The 25,732-nt window shown below is 43.3% G+C and overlaps 1 protein-coding gene across 1 annotated transcript in view; it reads left to right on the top strand.

Annotated features, from left to right (window-relative positions):
* The window catches only part of LOC142765232 (uncharacterized), a 33,106-nt gene extending 11,464 nt beyond the window's left edge, over positions 1-21,642 (top strand). The window contains exons 3-7 of the mRNA XM_075865919.1: positions 10,458-10,548; positions 15,513-15,575; positions 17,727-17,944; positions 20,986-21,145; positions 21,243-21,642. Of these exons, the coding sequence (XP_075722034.1) occupies positions 10,458-10,548; positions 15,513-15,575; positions 17,727-17,944; positions 20,986-21,145; positions 21,243-21,457 (747 nt within the window). The 3' untranslated portion in view covers positions 21,458-21,642. The remainder of the gene's footprint in view (positions 1-10,457; positions 10,549-15,512; positions 15,576-17,726; positions 17,945-20,985; positions 21,146-21,242) is intronic.
* The last annotated feature ends 4,090 nt before the right edge of the window (positions 21,643-25,732 follow it).

Genomic DNA, 25,732 nt, shown 5'->3' with positions numbered 1-25,732 from the left:
ATGCTGGTGAGGATCAGGTAACATCAGATCTGCTGAAAGATGGAGGACAGATTGTGTTAGAAAAACTAGCCACCCTGTTTACGAGGTGTCTCCTGACGGGAAGGGTACCAGAGTCTTGGAAGAACGCTAACATCATCAAAATACATAAGAAAGGAGATGACAAGGACTTGAAGAATTACAGGCCGATCAGCTTGCTCTCTGTAGTATACAAGCTATTTACAAAGGTAATTGCTAACAGAGTAAAGAAAACACTAGAATTCAATCAACCAAAGGAACAAGCAGGATTTCGAACAGGCTACTCAACAATTGACCACATTCATACTATCAATCAGATAATAAAGAAATGCTGAGAGTATAACTAACCACTATACATAGCCTTCATAGATTACGAGAAGGCGTTTGATTCAGTAGAAATATCAGCCGCCATGCAGACACTGCGGAATCAGCTCGTAGGTGAAGTATATATAAACATTCTGGAAGAAATCTACAGGGGATCAACTGCTACCATGGTGCTTCATCAAGAAAGCAACAGAATACCAATCAAGAAGGGTGTAAGACAGGGGGACACAATCTCCCCAATGCTATTTACCGCGTGCTTAGAGGAGGTTTTCAGAAGCCTAGAATGGGAACAGTTAGGGACAAGAGTTAATGGAGAATACCTTAGTAAACTGCGCTTCGCCGATGACATTGCATTGCTGAGTAACTCAGGGGACGAATTGCAACTCATGATTACGGAGTTAGACAAGGAGAGCAGAAAGGTGGGTCTTAAAATTAATCTGCAGAAAACGAAAGTAATGTACAACAACCTCGGAAAGAAGCAGGGCTTCGAGATAGGTAATAGTGCACTTGAAGTTGTAAAAGACTATGTCTACTTAGGGCAGGCAATAACCGCAGAGCCTAACCACGAGATTGAAGGACCTAGAAGAATAAGAATGGGGTGGAGTACATTCGGCAAGCACTCTCAAATTATGACAGGTAGATTGCCACTATACCTCAAGAGGAAGGTATATTACAGCTGTATCTTGCCGGTACTTAGCTACGGAGTCGAAACCTGGAGACTTACAAAAAGAGTTCAGCTTAAATTGAGGACGACGCAACGAGCAATGGAAAGAAAAATGGTAGGTGTAACCTTAAGAGACAAGAAAAGAGCAGAGTGGATTAGGGGACAAACGGGGGTTAAGGATATCATAGTTGAAATAAAGAAGAGGAAATGGACATGGGCCGGGCATGTAGCGCGTAGGCAGGATAACCGCTGGTCATTAAGGGTAACTAACTGGATTCCTAGAGAAGGGAAGCGGGTTAGGGGGAGGCAGAAGGTTAGGTGGGAAGACGAGATTAAGAAGTTTGCGGGTATAAATTGGCAGCAGCAAGCACAGGACCGGGTTAACTGGCGGAACATGGGAGAGGCCTTTGTCCTTCAGTCGACGTAGTCAGGCTGATGATGATGATGATACTCAGTAAGCACACACACACACACACACACACACACACATATATATATATATATATATATATATATATATATATATATATATATATATATATATATATATATATATATATATATATATATATATATATATATATATATATATATATATATATATATATATATATATATATATATATATATATATATATATATATATATATATATATATATATATATATATATATATATATATATATATATATATATATATATATATATATATATATATATATATATATATATATATATATATATGTGTGTGTGTGTGTGTGTGTGTGACGCTATCATGAATGGGAGACGTTGCCTGGCTTATACCCCATGTTTATTGTACTCTGACTTTTTCTTCCGCAGCCTCTACCTTCAGTCCATACCTACTTACGTTACACGATTCCCCCTCCCCCCGAAAGAAGGCATGGATTATGAACAAGTAAAAGTAAACAAGGAGGTGTTAAAATGTCACAAATGTCAAAAGTCACAATTGGTTCTTTGCTCCAGAGGAATTCCCTAAACTTTCAAAGACATCAGTGGAGAGTGCAGCAGTATGGTTAACGCAGGAGTTCTGGTAGGCGAGGCCGACTGTTGCGTTCTGGATGGCATAACCACACCCTGGAGATCTGCACTGGTGGTGAAATGGGATGAGTTCTTGCCAGGAGCGGACAAGAGTGGGAGTCCCTATTGCATTTCAAGTTCGGATGTTGAAGGCGTCGAGTTGCGTCTCGTGACGGGAACAGACGGTGTGCTTTTAGTTTGCATGTGCGATGGTCGCAGCTGATGAAATCAGAATGATGTCTTTGTCTCTGCGTTGTACAGATGGTTCCTTCTCGTCTCTTCCGTTGTTTCCTGCTGTTTCGAAGCTTTAATCGTAGGCGCAGTCTTGATCTCTTGCGCCAAATGTGTTTCTTGCGCCGATCCCTTATGCGAAGATGCCTGACGTCTGCATTTGTTTTAAGAGGCTTACTTTGCGTCGTCGTCCTTGTTGGTGTATTCGTTTGAGTGTTTGCGATTCTTGGACTTGCTTTTGCTGGCGTTCCTGATGTTGCTGTAGGACACATTGCGGTGAGATCCCTCCTTGAACATCGCGCTGGTTTTCTTCACAATTTATGTGGTGCCCAGTCGGCAGCTAGTAGTTTGTGGGCTGTTGTCATGCACTTCGGGCAATGAATATAATGCTTCAGAGTTGGTAGAAAGTTCTTCAGAAGCTTCTTCTACCCTGTTCACTACGAGAGGCTCTTGCGCATTGCAGCGTGCGACGTTCGATGCGTCGGAGCCTTCGGTGTTGCTTCCACTGTCGAGTGTGTATGCACCGGATGGCGATGCATGAACCCGTGCGGAAAAAGCATGGCTCGACAGGGTATTTTCTCGATGCGCCAGGTCATCTACCATAAATACGGCGTCCTTATAAGGCAAATGGTGAGCGTTAGGAGCGCTTGAAGAACCGCATGATGAAAACCCAGGTGGTTGACCACGTATGCGAGACGAAGAGTGAACGGCATCAGGTGGTTGAGCAACGTCTGGGGTCATATGCTGAAGCGATGTCTTGGCAAATGCCGACTTTCATGCAGAAGGGAGGCGCGCTCGACGGCTGTGTTTTTCCCAAAATACGCATTGTCGTCTGCCACTGAACTCGTGTGCCACTTCGTCTTTTGTCAGAGGTCGAATCTTGTAGTGCGTTCGAATGGTTGAAAACTGCCTGTAAAATTGACGACTGAGTACAGTTATCTGTGGATAGTGGGTTACAAGCAAGTCTTCGTCGTAGTCGTCATCCTATTTTTTAAACCAAACGATCATTTCTTGTTTTATCTTTTCCTTTTACTCGTCGTTTTGAAATATGTGGGTGAGGTAGAATTTGAAGGCCTCTCCAGAGACGCAGTTGGTATCTTCCGTTCCGACCAGGATGCAGCGGTTGCGTGGTGCTCGAACAGGTCGAACCCGTCCTGTACATGTCCATCGTCCGCTCCTCCGGTGTACTTGGGGATGGGAAGGTCAGTCGATGATTCTGGCATGGTGCTGGTCGCTGTGTGCGGCCAGGAGATAATTCCGTAGTCGATGTATGGTCAGGGCATCTTGCGGAGAACTGTATTGACGATGAGACACTGATGAAGTGGCTGAGAGGTCCTCATCCTGGCGACTCGTGTGACGCTATGATGAATGGGAGACGTGGCCTGGCTCATACCCCATGTTTACTCTTCTCTGACTTCTTCTTCAGCCTCTACCTTCAATCAATACCTACTTACGTTACACACACAAACACACACATATATATATATACTGAATATACATTTTCAATGGGTCAAACGCACTTGAGAAGAGACACAGCTTAGCGGTTGTCTTACCGGATTCTAACGGTCACGACGGGTGGACCGGTCTTCGTATGGGTTTGTGAATAAGTGCGACGCTATGGCAACATGCTGCACCGACATAGTGGTGCAAGAAAGAAACGGCAAAGAGCAACAAATTAGTAATGTTTTACAGTACTGTAAAACAGTAATGTAACAGTAGCAGTTCTTATATATATATATATATATATATATATATATATATATATATATATATATATATATATATATATATATGTATATATATATATATATATATATATATATATATATATATATATAAGGGAAAGAAGTGTATAACCTAAGGGCTCGTTTTTCCGTGTTTTAACACAATACTAATGAGATCTAACAGACATCATTGCCAAGGAGTGTACAGGGGAAGTTATTAGAACCAATGGAATGTAAATAAGAAGAAAGAAGAAAGAAAAGTGGATGAAAAAGTAATGGATGAAAAAATAACCAACCGTGAGCAGGAATCGAACCTACGACCTTCGAATAACGCGTTCGATGCTCTAACCACTGAGCTATTACAGCGGCCTTCCCTCCATCCACTTTTTTTGGGGTGTTCATATGTGAATTTAGAAGTAGGAGTGACCGTCAGCACCATCTATAAGCCAAACAACGAGTGTGAAAACACTCTTATTCGCATGTTTGGCGTCACGTAGCGCATGAACTTATTATGAGCGGACGGGTAGTGAGGAGGGTAGTGAGGAGGTTCTCACTACCCTCCTAGTGACGGGTAGTGAGGAGGTTCTGAGCCCCTGAAGTATTTTCATGCTGTGACTTTTCGTCAACAATAGCTTAATCTGGGCAAGTTGGTTGATCGTGGTTGTGTTCTAGTAACAGTGAGAGAAGTTCAGGAAGAGACAAAAAGGACAGGAAAGAGCGCTGACTGCCAACTAAATTTTATTGAAGGTACTACGCCCACTTTTTTACAGAGTACAAGAACAGTGCTCATGCACAACGACACATGTGAGACCATGATAATATAATCCTAACTGAGAAAAGAAAACTCTCTCTCCGAATGGATGAGTGAAGGTATACTGATGCACTGATCCATGGCCTTCCTGAGAAGAAAATGCTTTCACAGTCTCTCTTTCATTTCTTGTTCTTGCTTTTTTCAAAAACAGTGTTTTATGAAACATAGAACTGCACTTACATTCTTTACAGTGTATGGCCATGCGACTACCATAGCCATTCTTAACATTTTAAGCATGCTGTCTTGCTCAAACATAGGGGCATTGCCCAGTTTGTCTTATGTTTACGTTTCCACGTGTCAATAGTATCTCGTACACAACATTATATTGGCATTCAGTATACCTATTCTCGTGACGAATGGTGAAATAATGGCTATTCCTGTTGCTTTTTAGTACACACACTTTTGAAAACTTGCAAGGGATGGCAAATAACAAGATAAAGTCATATCGGCTCGCTATTTTCTTTATATTGTGAAACACCTTATGTACGTACGGTATAGCATGCAAAGATCTTTGGTCATTCTGTTTTTATTTTGGTCCTGTTTTGTTTAACTTGACTTTCTGCAGGAGGATTTAGCACACGGGTGTGATGGTGCTGTTGGGATATCCAGCATCCTTTAGTCTTTTAATCTGGTTTTTAAGGCTTACCTCATCCTTGTGCTCACATGACTTCTGAAAGGTGGCCTCAATGCACGTGGTGGCAATTCCTCTGTGTAAATTGTGTAAATGTGTAATTATGTGTTATGATGTACTAAAAAAGATGTCCCAAGAATTAGAATAAGTGACAGTAGTCAAAGTTTTTGTCACTGCCTATATACAAATACCAGTTTATTTGTTGCCTCCTGCAGTATTTTAGGGCCTCTTATATAGATAGGATGTTTTCTCACTTTTATTACATTTTTGTATTGATGATGCCATATGCTCAGGAGGTAGAATGTCGTTATGTTCTTTCTGATAACTTCTAGCTTCTGAGCGAAGATAATGTTTCCGAAAAAGAAAAAAGGCTAGCATAATATTAAGACATGGGAAGAAAGCAGAGTTTATCAAAAATGAATGCATTAGTTGGGAATGAGAAAAAAAGATGGATGACAGGTCAGTAATGTCAATTAATTTATATTAGGACACATGAAATGTAGCAGAGGGTGGCAGGTGATTAGTTCTAATGAGATCGAGAAATTATCAGCCATAATATGAAATTGGCTCATACAGGACAGAGAACATTGATTGGGCTTCCACCCTGCAGTGGACATAATATAGGCTTAACGCTAACAATGAGCAAAGCCTGTGAAATTAATGCTCCATGAAATGAGCAGTACTGCACAGATTGCTGTGCTAGACTTCCCATTTTGCATGTTTTTACCAGCTTATCCTGCTCGCTGTTCAGACACAAAGCTTCACCAGAAAAACAATGTTATACTTGGTGAGGATAATGCCAGTGAATCCAGTGTTTTATCTACACCTTTCCTTGCTTAAGTCCTCCTCCAAACTATACGATTTTTCTTGGAAATGTTCTGCTTACAGCACACCAACCGATCAAGTGAAACAACCTTATTGGGGTCCTGCAGGACGCGCCCTAGTATGCAATCACCATTTCACTTCACGTTACAACATACTGGTGGTAAAAATATTCTCTGGCAGAGTACAGAAGTGCATGCACTGAGCTAGCTTGTGCAGCGCGGTCTATTCCAGAAAGCTGAACCTATGTTTGGTACAGAATTTTGTAACCACACGATGCTTGCACAGATTAAATGCGGCCACACATAGCAACTTCTGAGCTTTTTTATGAAATGATCTCGCAGTATCTGAAAACATTTGTTTTTTTGTTTACTTCATAGTTCCCAGTGAAATATTTCTCTTGTTCCTCTCATTGAATAATGGCATTTGGTGTGACTAAGGTGTTCCTAATGCCTCACTATGAGATCAGAAAAACGATTCTCCTTGAAATTGCTTAACAAGCATTTCCTAAGATATTGAATGACACTGCTTGCACATGTACAAACATTTGCTAGTTTTATTGAGGGTTGATGATCAAGGGAATCAGTTGGTGCATCCAAGCCGGACAGAGATTGACTGGCCCTGAAAAGGGCCGTTTAGTTATGTATCTTTCAGCTTGTTCCAAGTAGACAGGGCTTCATTCTGTAGAAATGGTAACTTATCACACTGGTTCCCCAGCATGAAGAACATAACTTGATGCTAACACTGACTCAGATGTTCTGAAATGTCATAGAGGGTACATGAAGGCTAGGTACATGAAGGTTGCAGTTATACTAACTGTACAGTCAGCATGCTTGTGTGATATGTGCATAGCTGCATCAAAGCCACGTGTGAGAATTGCGTGAACAGCTGAAAATCTCAATGGCAGCATAGCTTAAGAAGTCTGTCATCCCTTTTTTTGCCAGTTTCCAATATCATTTTTCTCTTTTCATGCATCTTCTTTCAATATATCTGGGGTTTCAATTCCCAAAACCACGATATATTAATGAGAAGCAAATTTTGAACATCTGGTGTTCTTTAACATCTTCCCTTGTTTGCAGTGCAACACCAGAAACACAGGACAGGGAAGGAGCAAAAGAGAAAGAAAAGACGGCGCCGACTCTGAAAAAGACGGCACTGACATCATGACACGCACATGTCGGGATGTAAGCTGCCCAAAGAGTGGCCTCCCGTGAGAATAGTGAAGAATTGAGAATAGGATCTACCAGTAAGGGCTTTGTGTGCAATTCACAAACAGTGAAAAAGATCCACCAGGGGTGAACCACAGGTACATGGTGCACTCTGGTTGAGAGAGAGCAGAGTAAAACAGATGTGCCAGACAGGAGATTATAAATGGTTTTGTCTGGAGCTGGTGCCAGACTGAGCTCTGATTAAGCGTAAAGGAGTATTGAGCGCCAGGCCAATCTCATCCCATTCCTGTGATGGGGTGCAATGTGATGACAGGTGCGAATTCCATTTTCTTTTTTTTTCCATGGGTTTAGGGAAATAACTTTTCAGGGATCAGATGAAAATACCTCCGACACACATAATAACATGCTTATTCTTGGGCGTAGTCATGCCTAGCCACCAGATTGGGAGAAAAAAGAATGTTTCCCGAAATGTGCGATAAAGTGTTTGGTGCTACGCCTTGACGGAAGTATTGATAGGTGCTTTGGAAATCGGTACGCCATTTCTGTAATCGTTAAATATGCAACTGCATGTGCCACTGCTAGGGATAGCGTGACACTCCCAGCCATTTCGGGGTAAGCCGTTTTAATCTACATGAAGATGTTAATGAGCCCGTTCTCCATCACAGCAGTAGCTGTGGCCATTCCTTCAACTAGGCCTACTGCAGCACCAACTAAACGTCTGCATGAATTTAGTGCTAGTACCGTACATAATAATCAGCACGTGCCTTGGGTTCACTTCGATGGTGTTGTGAATTCATCTTGCGTGACAATGGTTTAAGTTGCATGCGTGCCTTAAACATTATTGCAATAGGAGACCATGATTTATCGTCACGCATGGTGTTGCTTATCTCGGTCCTCAGTGTTTGAAGCAGGTTCCGCCTTGTGAGTGCATGAGAGAGGCACAATGATTTCTGCTCTGTGTTTCTATAATTCCCTAGCCTGTATTATACAGGAAGCGGATAGTGCTGGTGTGCGTAAGCTGCCTCGGTGCGCTCTCAACCGCCTGCCTGGTAAGACTGATAGCTCATTCTATCAGCGCCTTGTCGTACTCCCTCCTCACACTGCGACATGTCCTCCACTTGGAGGACATGATGACGGAACAAGATGATATGAAGCCCAAAACTGCAATGTTTGCAAGCCACAACCCGAGCAACCAATTCAACGGTGAGGCCAGAAAATCTACCTGACTAGGCCTGGAGCAACAAGCCAGAGAGCATATTCTTGGCTGGATAGATGGATGGATGTGGCCGTACCCTTTAGATCGGGCGGCGGCTAACGTAAGGGTGACAGTGGGCACGCCTGCCTAAGTCCACGTTTCACCACTGTGGGCTTGGATACCTGTTTTTCCCACTTTTTAACTACCTTGTTAGTTTTATAGATTTCCTTTAAACGATTAGTGACTCCATCTTTTACACCCAGTGTGTCTAGTATTCCCCACAAGTCCTCTTGAACCACGCTATTGTACGCTCCCTTGAATTTCTGCAGGCCGGTAGGAAGCTTCACAGCGCAGCGAGAACACATAACAGTAATGATAGCAAACAGATCATTGATTCGGGTAGGCTTGGTGTTTTTATTTAAAATGGAACAACGAGGAAGCTGCTGAAGCTCGTGCCTGTATACAGCTGCTTTATATGGAGATGAAACTTTAACGAAAAAAAAATGTAATGATAAACAGTAGGCTCATAACAAACAGCATTTCTCTTAGGGTGCATGGAATATATGTCCCATGCAAGGCTATGCATTGCAGTCCTTACTGCATTAATTATGTACACGTACTGCAGGGCATGCAAGTGTATGCAGACACACGCTGACGAAATGACATTTTTTGCTACATACAAACGTGCACCGCACCAAATAAGACGCAAGTGTTTGTATAGTCAGGGAACACTCGTGAATATTGATGAAATCACACAGCTCGCTTACAGTATAAAACAAACACAATTGCGAACAATAAAATGCGACGCTGTTTAAAGAGGCGGACCCAGGTTACGAGGAGAATTATCAGTATGGCATACACACCACGTGTCAAGCTTTTGCAACATCTAAAGAGACTAAATATGGAAAGTTGCCTTTGTAAGTTAACATGACAGTACCAAATGGAGAAGCCACACGAGAGAACAATTCATCGTGGGCTAAAGAATGTGTTTTAACTATTATACACAGCTTTGCAAGACAATATCGACGAGTTTTACTCGTCTAGGTGTGGGAGGTGTAGGACTGATAAAATGCGATGTTGCTTCAGAGCCTTTCTTTCGTAATATTGCAATTTTATTCAACTCTTTCAAACGCGGGACCGTAAATTTCTACTGGGTGCTCGAACACGGCAAGCAGGTCGCGGGGCAAAATCTTTGTAACATTTTATTACCGAAACAGCGATACTAGCAATGCTTGAGCTGCACTTGCTGTTTTCTAAATTGTAACCTCCTCAATCTCATCACTGTGATCAGGAAACAGAGAGGAAAAGTACAGCAGTAGTACGTAGAGAAATATTCAAGTTCAAGTCCTTTAGCAATATCATCTAAACAAATTGCCAGTTCACTGTTGAATTCTCGATGGAAACAAACAGCTGATCAGGGACGCAAGCTTGGCTTGGCACTGGCTTGGCCGTTCATACAGAGCCAAAAGCCGCTGCGGGAAACTGGATTGCGGATCGTATTGAGACAAAATATTTTATACAATTTTGTTTTCTTCGTTTCATTTCTCTAATTGCTCTTGTGATGGCGTGGACCGCGCTTCGTGATCTCATGTACCGGCGCACTGTTTTTAAGTTTAGTATGGCGCACGATAATACATAATTGCGTGCTTTAATTTAAAAAGGTTCGCGAGTATGGCAGCAACACTGCAATGTCGGGAAGAGGCACGGGGAAGAGGATAGTAGTAGAACCAGTAGCAGCCGAATGCCCGGGTGGAGCGACTGATGCCCAGATGGAGGAATGTCAACCCGATGCCTTTTGTGTTGGCCGTTCTGGCAGTCCCGCCGACTTTATAGAAAGAGACGACCCCGTCGCTTGTCCTCTTCTCTATTCCTTCGGGCATCAGCGACAACATTGACGGACGACGTGTTCGACTTCACCGTGCACGTGAGTAAAGGTTGGTTTTTCATTCGAGTGAATTCTTGTTCAGATTTGCAACTTGTCGACTTCATCCTGATCACCTGTCACCGGCAATAAGTCACATACGTGTGATATTTAGGTGAAATAAATGATAATGCACATTTTATGCTCCATTTGCGTGACTTAGCTACACCAGGACATGAGGTAAAGCCTTTGTCGCCTAGCCACTAGCAGGCAAGATCGATCACTCGCATCCTTCAGTTCACGAATCAACGTGCCTGCCTTAAAATTAGTAAGCTGCTCGCAAAGAAATCTTACCGAGGCAATTTTGTTTTCTGTGAACAATGCACCGTAGATTTGTCTTGAATAACAAAAAAAAAACTTGAAAAATAAATGTCGCGACCTTTTAGAAAACGCCGTGTCTAAGAGCTAGACGCGGCATTTTGTAAAAGGCTCATTAAATTCAGTATGTTTTCGTAGTTTCTGCTTGAAATTATTATTGTCTATGAATTTTATGGCCCAATCTTTTGCTTTGGCTGAAAATCTCGGCGGCAAAAACTTTGTTCAGTGTCCCTTTAAGGGCAGGTGTAGATGCCATCATTTCAGTGGCAAATCTTTTTGCTAGTCGGTCGGCTGGTTAACAATAAGGGTACTAACTAGAGTTCCAGATTTCATCAGCAACACATCGTCATGGCTTCATCAGATGCTGCATTATATACATTCTATCCTCGTTTTTAAATAGGTGTACCGTATGGTCCACTGTTACAGGAAACAAGCGAGCTCATGGACAGTGAGCCATGTGGTGCTAACTGGCAGCGAGGCTTGTGAATAGGACGCATGCGCATAGAATCGGGGTGCGCCCAGTTTTGTCTGCCATCTCCGCCTGTGCGCATGACAGCATTGGAAAGCGCATCCGTATTTTAGCTGCGCAATTTATCTAGCCCAGTGCCTCCTGCTTCAGGGATTTCCTGTGAGCACAAAAAATGCATGATTTTAATCATTGCTGCAGTGTTTTGGAAGTTGTCACCGTAAAGCACATCATATTTTTCGCATAATGCTCGCTGCAACTAGCAAGTTTCGATGACTCAAAATGCTGTTCAGGTCTGATGTAGCAGACATTTTAAGCTCGTCCTCGTGACCATGAAATATTGGTTTATTAAATAATGGAAGGCAGAGTTGGTATCAGTTGATTTACAGTGTGACAATGAAAAGTGCGAAGGACCGTGCCTCGCAAGTAAGCCCCGAGAGCATGAGCAGAGAAGTAGCAGATGAGGATACTCATGCGCTGCATTTCCAAATCTCACCAGCACTAATGCTTGACGGACTGCTGGCCACGCACTAGCGTGTTCTTTCTGAAACAGGACTTTGGCCCTGTAAGCAAGTTCTTGAAGGGCATAAGTAAAACGTAGAATGGGCCCCCTAAATGCACCCATCCTTGAACCATTGGGCTTATGAATTAGTGCTCTTTTCAAAATACAACTATTCTGAGCTATAAATTGTGACAGAACAGTGCACGAAGTTTGAAAATGGGAAAAAAGCCTTTAAATGTCCCCTTTATACATAGTGTTCTTGTGATGTCACTCCTGCCGTTGTCGCCCTCTCCCGCCATGCCCGGGTAACTCCCTGAGTACCTACGGCAGTTCACGTGCTGCAGTGCGGTTTGTTGGGGGCTCGTCATCTGTTGCTGTGAACGATGTGGAAGCATTCTGGTTTTTTGTTGTCTTACTTTAACGAGCTCATTGGATTAGGAAGGCCTCGCTCGTTCACTCGATACAAGACCAGATAATCAAGATGTGCGACACATATACCAGCCACGGCGTACACCGGCTGCCCGCCACAACCTATGAGGGCCTATTATCTTGCTTTCACTACAAATTGCCTGGCCCAAAAACAAGTGAAAGCTCAAAATCTCTCGAGCCGCAATTTTAAGAGTGGATGTGCGAAGCGCAGCTGCTCCCATCGAAAACTAGTCGTGCAGAGCTAGGCAAGTTTACAAGAGATATAATATTATGAATATATTGTCACGGCCTACGCCACCAAAGTAGCAATGCCCCCCCCCCCCAAGTGTTTTAAACAGTGCTGATGTTGAGCTTGAGCCTCTTTGATTGCAATTTGTGGAAATAGTCGAGGAAAATATTATACAAGGCAGATAGCGACTTTGCGTGGTGTGTGCCGCGGTAGTGCCAGTCATCACTTTATTTTTCACGTACGCTTTAACACACTTTTCACTTTGTATTTTGCTTTTGTTGTACGCTAATGTACAGTGGAGTCACTGAACATGATAGAGACCGTGTATAGAATTAATTGACTAATTAAAAAAAATCCTGACGCCCAACTTGAACCGATCGGCTATACTTCAAAGTGTACTAATATTGTTTCCCATTCTTTATAGTTTGTTTCAATGCAATACGAAATCTCCGCGATCGCCATCACGATTTTAACCGCCTTCCTCGCCATCATGATTTTAACTGCGGACAAGTTTGTATGTACAGAATCTTGGTAAGCTATATCTGTTTGCAGGTAAATACTTGGCTATGGCACTTACCCGTAATGAAGTTGCATCTGAAGATGCAAATATTGCAAAGTTTCTTCAAGTAGCTTTTGTTAATCTGCACCAGCCAAATACGCTGAAACTTTTAGGAAAATCGGAATGTGCGTTCTCAATTTCAGGTTATAACTTTCAGCGAAGAAACACCCTAAGCTCTGCTCCCTCTGCGTGGACTACTAAATCAACTTGCCTCACTAGCAGCTCATAGATTCTCAAACTTGCATCGTGAGGCAAAACTGAACGGGTGCAAGCACGAGGAGACAACATGGCAGTTGTAGGCGATAGATTCGGTTGGTGCCCGGGCATGTTGGTGGCGCATTTCGGAAGTGACGAAAAGGCCCTGCGAGATGCACGTGCACACTTTGTATAGTTGCTGTATTGGACAGCAAACTTTTTTTCTTATCTGAGCAGTTTTACCAAAGGAAGCTTCATCATATGGCCTGATAAATGAAGCGAATCCACGGGTTGAACCACATCATAGCCTCGCTGTGCTTTTGTACTTTTTTTTAGCTCGCAAAATTTATTTGTACATATAAGTGACAACTTGCCAGTAATAAGGCAGCACTTGTTTCTTTACCATATGATCATCTCCGGTGTGCTGCTGCCTCAATATTTCAAATTCTAAGCATTTACACCATTGTATGCTAACTTTTCCTTCAAAGTGAGACAAGCCACATGTGTATCGTAGATCAAGAAGCATGCCAGTTTCACGTACTTGCAAGGTAAACATCAGAAATGCACAGTTGATCAAAAATACTAGTTTAATGGTGCATCTACATAGCAGAGCACCTGTAGCACCTCGGGAACAAGATAATGCCACATATGTTACAAGAGATAATTAAAAAAGACAGGGGACGTTCCGTGAACAAATAGAAACAAAAATAAAATGGCACGTGGCAGCGAGCGAAGGCGGCAAGGGGGGGGGGGGAGCCCGTGGGACTTCAGCGGATGAACGTAAGGTGTGTGTTTAATATGTGGAAAAAAAAAATCAAAATTTTGGCGACTGAAATGAGGGTGACTTAGTGAGTGCGCTCATGACGACAGTAAACACGGTTATTATATATTTTTTTTTCAAATCTCTTTTGAAAGCCACAAAAAATCTGTATGTGGTGCAGCCTAACAGAAGGTCCGTGAAGGCAAATTATGAATTCGTCGTTGTACAAAGGCCTTTTTTTTTTCAGGCGCACCATCCCCGTCGCGGTGGTCTAGTAGCTAAGGTACTCGGCTGCTGACCCGCAGGGCGCGGGTTCGAATCCCGGCTGCGGCGGCTGCATTTCCGATGGAGGCGGGAATGTTGTAGGCCCGTGTGCTCAGATTTAGGTGCACGTTAAAGAACCCCAGGTGGTCTAAATTTCCGGAGCCCTCCACTACGGCGTCTATCATAATCATATAGTGGTTTTGGGACGTTAAACCCCACATATCAATCAATCAATCATGCGCGCCATAAATAGTGCTCAAAATTTAATTGCATATGTTGTTTTCATCCTTGCTGTATTCCGTGCTATTTATGATGTAAAAAAAAAAAGTAGCACGCTGAAGTGGTGCTGCTTTTGGGCAACAGTTGAAAATGGCGGGGTGCATGAATGCGGAATACTGCCGCTTACACTCAAATCACTCTTGTGGTCACCTCCCACTGTTTGAAGCATGTGTTGTGTATACACAGCTGCATATTTTCTAGCTAGAAAAATTTGATTTTAGGTGTTTCACACCATTTTACATGTAACTATTCCACAATTGCACACACTGATCAGCAGGCTTTCAATTGCGCTGAAGGACACAGGTGCCATAAAATTCATAGTAGATTCTTTCAAGAAACCGTATGTAAAGGCTGAAGCTTCATGCGTACATACACACACACATACCATATTGTTTTTTGTACTTTATGAAAGCTGCGAAGGTCTCATGTGCCTCCAAGCGTAACCTGTCTTATTTATTCTCCATCACCGCAAAAGTTTTGTGAGTTTCAAATAAAAGTACTTTGCGCATGGCCACTTTTGGGTAATTTTTTTTGTGTAGGTGTTATTTGAGCAGCCTACAGTGTTTACTTTATAAGCCTGTATGTATATGTTGCATTATAAGGATGCAGAATGTGTGTAGCTGTACAATATAGATGAAGTGTAAAAATTAAGTGTGTCTATTGTAGTGTTCTTGCAACCAATCTTACCCCCGTATTCTAGAACGTCCCTCCACTCAACGCTTCACCTTCACTTGAGATGGCTGATGGGAGCGCCGTCTCTAAGCAGAGAAAATTGCTGCATGTCAGCAATAATCTGCTGTGGTTCTTGAGTAGCGCAGCGTCGCTTTCAAACGAGCAGCGGCACAGTGCTCAACTCTGTCAAGTGAACGGTGAAAGTCGAGTCGGGGAGCGTTTATGGTTATGGGGGTTAGTTTTGTTGTCTTGTTAACCTGCCATTAACACTGGATTGATGCTACTTTGCTCTAGCTGTACAGTCCTCTCCAAGGCTCAAGGAGGCACCGCACGGGGAAGGCTTGGAGCAAACCAAGCGTGAGTTTCCTTTCATTGTTACACTATGCACGTATTAAGTGATAGACTTTAATATATGCTATTTGTATTGTGCAAGTTTTTGGGGACATACAACTTCCAACACTTGTATGTTCTGACGAAAATCACGCAAGAATGAGAGAAGCTTGTGCAAAAATTATGCAAGAGTGTAAGAAGCTTTTGCACAAGTCTGTGAAATGAAGTTTTGAAATTTTGTGGCAACGTGTCATTGTACAGTGGTCAACAGTCTTGCTCAGCATGCTTGACTGCAGGGCTCCCGGCTGCACAGGCGCATCTACAGAGTGCCTGATGCATGATGGGCCAAATGTCAGCCTGCACACTGGTGCCTCTTATCCCCGTTTGTCTGTTACATCAGTGTCTCTTGTAAAGGGGATCAACTGTGCTACCTTTTTTTTCGAATGTAATGAGTTCTTTTTCCAGATTATTGTTGTTTTAAGGTAGAGCCTCACATTTCTATCAAATACTGAAGATTCTATTTTTCTTTCTAGATGCTATGAAGTCACTCCTTGTGTTACAATAGAGGGAACACTGTTATGAGAAAAGCTACTTTATAGAGTTAACTCACTCCATATTGACTTAACACACAGAATTGGTGAAAACTACACTCCATTCCAGCTGCATTAGGAATAATATTCATTTGCATACTTCTGTTTCTTTTGTTTGTTTGTTGGCTGGAGGTTTGGAGTATAGGGTGGCCAGAGGGCACTGTGTAGTCTTTCTTCATCTTCCCAATTTTATGAACATCAATTGATAGGCATATGGGAAGCAGCCAGCATGCTGAAACAGCGATGCAAGCATGCAAGATGTTCACCATTGCATGCAGTCAGTTGCTGTGAGCAACCTACTGCATACAATTAACTGCGAGTGGTGAACTAACGCTGCACTATATGTGCCTCCTGGAAAGCTGCAATGGTAAAGTGCCACAGTCGTATAGTAACATGGATAACATCGCAATTTGTTTGTTGAATAATTTTGCAACAGAATCAATGGAGTTTTGGATAAATTTGTGTATCTGCCTGGTTCATCAAAGCTACAGAGTCAAACCGGTATATACTCGCGTATTATGTGTACTTTTTTTGTCAATCCGGTCATGTGCGAAGCTAGTAGGAATCGCTGGCCTAAAAGCTCAACTGGGAATATATGTTGCAGGCGCTGTCACAGCTGTCCCAAAGCGAATTGTCATTTGTTTGCTAAGCCTGTTCAAATGCCCCCATTTTCTTGAAGTTCTTCCGAACAGTGCTCACAAAAACCAGTTCCCAGGACAGGGTTATACCAGAGAACATAAGTACTCTCCAATAATTGTCGGGAGCCCAACGTAAAGTAAGATGCAGACAAGGAAGCGCGATGCCAACACAGTGCTGTGTGTGTCGCTCTTCATGTGTGTGTGTGTGTGTCCATTCCTTGTCCCAGTCTTCTATTGCATTGTGTTCCCTCCGATATCTAACCAACACACCCAAGCTTCTATGCTAAGTCTTATTCAACGCACTCTTCTGCTGGCTCCCATACTGAATATTGCATGTCGAAGAACTCCACGCTGATGTGCTTAGCGGTAGCATGGTTTCAGTTTTCTTCGGTAAGCTTTATAACAGCAATCTGCCTCGTATATAATTATTGTAGCCTATCACAAGGAACGGTAAAAACGCAATGGCCAGATGGCGAAACCGAAAAAAAAATGTGTGCGAAAACCTGCCTCATCTAGTTGATGTGACAGGTCCTTGCACGCGTTCAACATCTGTGCTGTGTCTCGAGAATACATTCTTGCCGTGGAAGAGGTGGGAAGATAGGAGGCAAACCTTTAGGCATTTCGGACTACACATAAACAGGTTTCAGTTTTCAAGTTCGATATTCTAGGGAAAGCATAAAAGTTCATGGAAGAAGGGACCTTGCACTCAGTCCATTTTGTGTAAGACTGCACTCGCCTGCTCGACAAGAGATGTGGCTGACCAGAGCATCATGAAGTCAAATGTGTCTGTGTGTGTGCTGGCAAGGTGGCTCGGGCTGGTTGGGGAGGGCAAAGTATGCGAGCAAAAAGTTTCTTGTAGTAAAGCAGGCTGGCTAATTATACTGGTGAGCAAATTATGTGAAGATGCAAATTGTGCGAGTAAATATGGTATGTACTCTTGTATGTTTCAGCTCTATTGCTACGGATCCTGCGGATCCAACTTGGCATCCGGCAGCAACAAAGAGAGGTTCTGCAGGAGGTGCGACAGCTGAAGCACAAGGTACGGCTCTTGTCCGTGCCTCAGCACGCCCAGCCAGCACAGCGCCCCTCTGACCTTCCCCGGCTGCCTGCTGGTACAATTGGAGAAGTGGAGGCAGCTGTGCAGAGTAAAGCTGTGGCTGCGGCTTTGGTGTATATTTCTTGATTTTTAGTATGCCTATGTAACATGCAGAAATTTAGTACTGCTTTAACATACTGTGTTTCGGGAAACAAACTAGTCAGGTTATCTCATGAGCCACTGTACTACAGTCGAATATGAATAATTCGTACTCAAAGAGGCCAGAAAATTTGTTCAAATTAAAAGAAGTTCAAAATAATGAAAGTTACCGTAATTACTTGAATCTAACACGCACCTTTTTTCCGGTTAGGAGAGTTCATAAATCGTATGTGCGTTAGAATCGAGTACGAAAAAAAAATGAATATTGTCATTCTATTGCCATCGCCACTTACAAAATGGCCACCCCCTACGTGCGTCGGCATGGCGCGTCGGTCATTTCTGCCTATGTGTTTCCCATGCGCGGCACTTCATACGTGTGCTGAGGAGTTCGTCATCTTGTAGTACATTAGCATCGACGGCATGGTAAGGCCGACTTCAAAAACTCGACGAGTGCACCACAATGCTGCTTCTAAAAGAAAAGTCGTCGCGTGTGCCGGAACGGACAGAAATCGGGCCGCATCGCGGTCATTCGTAGTTCCCGAAACGTGCGTGCTGGACTGGCGGAAACAAAAGCAGAATATTGTCGACAGCAAAGATTCACGCAAAGGCTTCCGTGGACCACAGCAGGGTCGGTTTCCACAAATTGAAGAGCTGCTCGGCGAGTATGTGATTAAGCAGTGAGCGGCACAGCGGCCCGTGACGACAGAACTGCTCCAAGTGCAGGCTATGCAGTTAGCCTTAGAAAAAAGGCTAATGCAGAGCCATTTTAAAGCGAGCAGGTGCTGGCTAACGAACTTTATGAAGAGAAAAGGCTTTTTTCTCCGAAGGCGAACGGGCATATGCCGGAAGTTGCCGGAGGAGTACGAAGAAAAGCTTCAGAGTCTTCAGAGGTTCCTCCTAAACTTGCGGCACAACAACGGCTACCTGCTTGGGCAAATCGGGAATGCCGATCACACGCCTCTTTACTTCGACATGCCTGGCATCGCAACCGTCTAGGAGAAGGGGGCGAAGCAAGTTTGTGTACTGACATCGGGCCACGGTAAAACTAGAGTGACAGCAATGCTCTTTTGCACATCAGATAGGCATAAGCTTCCCCCGTACTTCATATTTAAACGGAAGACGCTCTCAAAAAGAGTCGTTTTCGCGAGTGGTGTGATCAAGCGGGCCAACGAGAAAAAAGGGTGCGCGTTGCAACCGATGTCTTTTTTTTTTTTTTGTGGTGGAAACCGGGCGCGCGTTACAATCCAGGGCGCGGTAGAATAGAGTAAATACGGTAAACGAGTGGAGGGCTCACCATGCAGTGATGCATGTGCATGGAGAAGTTTTATTCACAAATTACAGGACATCCGTCAATAATTAAAGTAGTCAATACATGTCTGTACACGTTGGCCTTGCAACGAGTCAACAAGTTTTGCGTGCAGTTTGCAAAGCATTTGTACTTCGGCTTCAGTATTCTCCTGGCAAAAGAAGTTGCGCGCGGCAATGTCCAGTGCTGACACTCTTCGAAGACAACTGTGTTTCCACTGTTACCATCTGCGCTGCAGCCGGAGCGTGGCCAGCACATGATGAGAATGGAGGAGCGTCTCCACCTGGAGAAAAGCAGATCGGCATTCGAGAGAGAAACACTCCGCGGCAGCTTTTTTTTTTTCTGTCTTCATGCGCGGTGTTGAAAGGAGAAGAGTCTCTACATAGCAGGAACGAAAAACAGGAAAGCGTGACACCGGCGTGTTGCAGATCGGCATGAGAGAGCCAACTCTCTGTGACAGCTTTTTTTCCCCTCTTTCTCTTCATGCGCAGTGTTAAGATGAGAAGGGTCTCTACGTGGCAGGGACGGAAAAAGCCGAAACGGGGCGCAGGAATGTCGCAGATTGACATTTGGCAAACATTCCACCGCAGTCTTTTCTTTCCTTTTCTTCATTTTCTTTTCAAGCACAGCGATGAGGTGTCCGAAGTGCCACCGCAGGATTGGGCGGGGTGCTGAGAGCATTTTCGGAGCGCGGTATAGCTTTGATAGGACCACAGCGTCAGTTCGAATTAAGTGTGTTGGAAATAATGAGATTCGACTGTATTTACTATAGTCTGTGAAGTCCGAGTGAACTGTCCAAAGCTAGCAGACGATGTAGGCGGCATCGTGTGTTTGATGGGCAGTGACTAGCAATAGCCTGCTTAAAACAGACATTCACTAATTTTGTTCATTTATCACCCTATTTCGTGTCCGCTGCGGCTCTCTCTACTTTGAGCTACAGTTCACCCTGCCTTGTGTTAGCCGATTTCTTACTTTTTTAAAAATCTAACATGCACCCAATTTTGCAGTGTGAAGAAAAATGCACCTTTGTTTATTGTGATGAGATTTCTATAGCGACATGCCTCTTTGTTGGCTATCACAGAAAAATATAAACAGCAAATGGTGCGACCATCTAGTGCGACCTTTATTTTTCTATCAGTTTCATCTATGACCAAGATTTGGTCGCTCTAAGGTTGCCTCTTAGTACGCCTTGATCATGTTCATTTATCTTGTTGTGCTCAGCTTACAATGCATTGATTAAAAACATGTCCAAGCTTCTTTTTGAATTCCACATATTTTATCCTTTTTCACCTGTAGAAGCTACTCCTGGTCAACATTCAGGCAAAGACATTGTAACCTCGAAGAAACGTGTATTGGAATTTGAGCACTGTACAAAGTAATTATACTATTTCATAGCTAGAATCAATATTTATTAAGGGTTATAACAGTGTTGTATTTGATTTCATAATGTTGTATTTGATTTCATAACAGCGAAACTGCATTCAGAGAAGGACTCTGAAAGGTTCTCACACTGAGTGTGAGAGGGCTGATGTGGAAACCATTTTAGGTCAAGTGAGTTGAAGTTAGCGTAAAAAAACAATGAGATGTTGTGATGCCCAAAAATTCAAGCTGTTGTTTTCAGTGTCCTCTTCTTGCAGATTTTTATCATGAAAACATTTCGATGTGCTGTTGCGTTTACCCCATCTATGCTTCTTGCATTTTTTTACAGCGCAAGCACCTCCTGCAGATTGGGGGACGTGGCTTCCGAGAAATTGGTGTGAATGCCATGAAGGCTGTATTGGCACATGATGTGCAAGTGCTGTACAGCCTTCATGGCAGAAAAGGGAAAAGGGCCTTTGTGAACCTGAGGCTCTGTAGATTAGTGACAGGTTAGACTTGTTCATTGTTTTATGTGTGTGTACCCTTGTGTATTTTCTGTACTGCAGTGCTTCATGTGTACTATGGTATTTCTGTTCTTGTATGCAGATGTCATCTGCCAAAAAGCAGGGTGCGACCAGGCGGAGGCCCTCAACATTATTAAGAGGTGGCTGCCAGGGTCTGGTGATCGCTGTGTGGGCAGGAAGCGGCGCTTCAGAGAAGCATTTGTTGTGAAGCAGCCCGATGATCCCCACTCTGAGTGCAGATTATCGGCTGCTCGCGGCAGCTGGCTTCCTGCCCAGCCGCAGCAGCCAGGGCCTTGACAGCACCACTGTCACTGTGCCCCCAACGCAACCTGACCTGCAGTAAAGCGGGCCTTTTTTAGTTGTGTATATATATTTTTCAATGTATACATTTTTTGTTGTACCAAATAAATAAAAAAAACAAAGAATAAATAGTCTGCAGACTGTCGGTGGTGCACTGTTCGGCTAGCTTATGCTGATTCGGAAGCACCATCACCATGTTTTAGTTACAAATAAATGCTCTAAACTATAAATATTCTCGATTACCATGTGGGGGACATATGTGGGGATTGCAAGTGGGGGACATACGCTTTCAACATTTACTTCCTAACGACTTTTTTCGATCTGCTGTACCAAATACCAGTACCAAATAAAGCACTCGCTATTGCAAAAGATAAATTGGTAAAAAAATAAACTACACTTCTAGTGTTAGCAAAGGGACTGAGGTATAAAAGACGAAATAGATCGAGTAACTGCTTTCAGTTCTCAGCATTCAATTTTCTGTTGCCCCAAGTATACAGGGCTGCAAAGCTACAAGAGCGGGTCATCGAGGCATATGGTTTAAATCTTCTGGTAAGAAAAATTCCCTACTGTTAATGCTGACATAATGGCAAGCCAATCAGTAGCCAATATTCGTCGTGCAGGAAACATCGGTGTAATAACGGCATTTGATTGGCTGCAATGTGGCCCTGGATTGGTCCAATGTCGGTCGTACATCCGTAGCCAATATTCGTCGTGCAGCAAACATCGGCGTAAAAATGGCATGTGATTGGCTGAAATATGGCCCAATGTTGGCCGAACATTGGCAGCTTTGTCGGCAATACGATGGGCCTTCGTCGGCCCATTGTTGGTTGCATACTGGCTAAAACATCGGCAAAACGTCGGCCCATCATTGGCTTGAACGTCGGCCCGACATTGGAAGAAGTTGCACTTCCGACGTCGGCCCGACGTCGGTGCCGATGTTAGCCGATGTTGGTCCAAGATTGGTCCAACGGCGGCGTGCTGCCTGGGGGGGTTAAGGATATCATAGTTGAAATAAAGAAGAGGAAATGGGCATGGGCCGGGCATGTAGCGCATAGACAGGATAACCGCTGGTCATTAGGGGAACTAACTGGATTCCCAGAGAAGGGAAGTGGGTTAGGGAAGACAGAAGGTTAGGTGGCCAGATGAGATTAAGAAGTTTGCGGGTATAAACTGGCAGCAGCAAGCACAGGACCGGGTTAACTAGCGGAACATGGGAGAGGCCTTTGTCCATGATATATATATATATATATATATATATACATACAAGAACACGCATTTAAGGCCCCGGTGCGGTAGTCCAGTGGTTGAGGTACTGGGCTGCTGACCCACAGGTCGCGGGATCGCATCCCGGCTGCAGCGGCTGCGTTCCCGAAGGAGGCGGAGGAAATGTAGGCGCGTGTGCTCACATTTGGGTGCACGTTAAAGAGCCCCAGTTAGTCGAAATTCCCGGAGCCCTCCACTACAGCGTCTCTCGTAATCAAATGGTGGTTTTGGGACGGTAAAACCCACATATCTATCAATCATATCCACACGCATTTAGGTCACACGTCCCCACCCCATCAAGAATATTCATGCAATGCCCTTTAGCGCAGCTACTATTTGAGGCGCTGCAATTTTCGTCTGACTGCGTTAGACTTGAACTAGCTTTAAGACGTCGTACTGTCGAAAAAGTGAAATATACAGTGTGCATTTTTACAGAGACACGCTATATGTTACTTCACCCACTGGAAACATTCAGCGCAAGGTTAGCCCCCTGAATTTTTGTTCAAGAGGGGTCGGGAGTGCAGCTAAATGACTAAGTTTGGCAATTGGTTGCTGTGAATGCGTGTAAATGTTTTAGTAAATTTTGAGACGGTTATTTACGCAAAAGTGTAGTGGTGTAAAGAGTTCAGATTCCCTTCCTCTCCTCTTTCTATTTACGGCCTCCTGGTTCTGCATGCGTTTGGAACGGTATTTTTTTTCTCTCCACTTTTAAAGCACAGCTAACTTCCATTAAATTGGCTTAGGTATTTTGAATATTGTACACGTGTAACCAACGAAGAAAGAGTTATTACAAAAGAAATCAGTATAACACTTCCATTACACTCTACCGTTGTTCTTTTGAAGCGCTTGTCGCACTACGACCGGCCGTCGGGATTGCTAGGCATCGGCGTTGCCGGCTTCTGTCGCAACTGCGACAAATACGAAAAAAAAGCGTTTTGTTTCGGGTTAATAACTGTCCTAATAATAAAATGATTTATTGAAAGTAGTTTACTCCATATCATCCTGTACGTTTATTTTAAAACTCTAAATCGTACAAAAAATTTGAACAATACTTATGCGACAAGACGCTATGGCACTGTAAGCGCGTCTGCCTTTCGTGCGGCTCACATTTGTGTGCGCACCACTATAACGCATTCCTTTTTGGTATGGGCCGGGTACTCAATGCCGCATTCCCCCGAGCCCATGGCGGCCCAAGAGCTTGCTTATTCAGCACAAAAACTCTCTATTGTTGATTATAAAACGCCTTTTCGATAGCACGGACAGATCATAGCTCAACATTCCTATTGAAACAGGTCTTATGAAATCTTACGGAAAACTTATGGACTCTGTACAACTTCCTTGTGGACTATACAAAAATATGGATTTTCATGAAACCATGCGAACGTTTTCTGGCATATGTGGAAATATTTTTTTAAAGAATATGCAGGATACAGAAATTATGTAGGGTATACCGAGCAATGTTTCTAGAAATAGGTAAGTTGTAAAACTAAGCCACGTTGTTCGCCGCCGCCGCTGCCAGGGATAAATGTGGTGCTGCTGTCGCAACTGGATTCACTCACTGCATGCTCACTCATGTCACTTCCGTAACTTCCGCCGGCTGTGCATGTTGTAGTGCGTCGCTACTCGTAGAGGCTTTTTTCTGCGTGAACAGTTTTGTGCTTCAGCGTGCCCTGTTCTGCCTTGTATGTGTTGCGTTGGGTATTTTCATCATGCCCACAGGTTGCGTTCCGTGCTGTACGAGTGGCTACAGGTAACGAGAGACATGTACGACATTTCTTTTGTGCCCCGCGTGTACCTGAGCAGCGAGAGGAATGGGACCACACTATTCCTCGTGCAGATAAAAACTGCCCAGCACATCACGAGTGTGTAATATACACTTTCAGGAGGAGGGCATCCTGAAGACTTTCACTCACGTCATCAATGATTTGAAAGTACAAACCGCCAGAGGAAAGAGTGACTTCGTCGACTGATGCGTTCCGCGGATACTCCCGAATTAGCTTGCTTAGCTTTCAAAAGCCGCGACAAAGAAGCGAAAGCTGCCCGATATGAGCGTGGTTGTTTCTAGAATATTATCGGCGAAAAAGAATAGACTATCTCTAATCACTGAGCTCGAAGACAGTGAAATAAGTCCCGACATGCCGCCAACGAGTGGCGCCAGTTCTCTTCAAGACATATAAAAAGTTTGTTTGCCTGCTGCATGCTGGCAGAACGTTGTTCAGAATGGCGAGACAAGATGTGGTGTTTTTAGTGTTCAAAAAAGAAAAAAAAGCGTAATTTGAGGAGAAATGTGTACTCGTCTAAGAAGACAAGACAGTCACCATTAGCAGCCGTCACCATCATTTAGCCAAGTCGGCCGGCTATGCAGATATTATCACACCATTGGCCGAACTTCTGGTGGACATAGGAAAGGTGAAAGTGCGTTCATGTGTGTCCTAGTGCATCAGCAGGCAGCCTCGTCGGTAATGACTACGAAGTGGTCACCAATAATCAAAAGGGCAGTCCCGGCTCGAAGCTTTGGCTTCAGCTTTGTTAACAGGTTTCATTACAGGAACTCAAGAAGTTGCAGAGAAAAGAGATGCTTAAGAAAAAAGTCGCACGCGCAACTTTTCGACGATCTAAGTTGCTAAAAATGTGACTGACATAAAAAAGCAGACTACAGAACCAGACAAAAGCCAAAAGACTGTGCCAAATGGTTGCAATTTGTTTTAAGGCACGAAAAACACAATCACAAGAGGGGATATAAAGCGTTGTAACTGGGTTATTTTGCACCTAAAAATCAATTGCGAACATACACCAACTCTCAACTAACGGAAAGACTCGTATGTTATGCTATGTATATATATATATATATATATATATATATATATATATATATATATATATATATATTTATATATATATATATATATATATATAAATAAATATATATATATATATATATATATATATATATATATATATATATATATATATATATATATATATATATATATATATATATATATATAT

Source organism: Rhipicephalus microplus, chromosome 1 (genome assembly GCF_043290135.1).
Source record: "Rhipicephalus microplus isolate Deutch F79 chromosome 1, USDA_Rmic, whole genome shotgun sequence".
NCBI lineage: Eukaryota > Metazoa > Arthropoda > Arachnida > Ixodida > Ixodidae > Rhipicephalus > Rhipicephalus microplus.
Note: the sequence above shows the minus strand (reverse complement) of the source record. Positions and strands in the feature narration are given on the sequence as shown.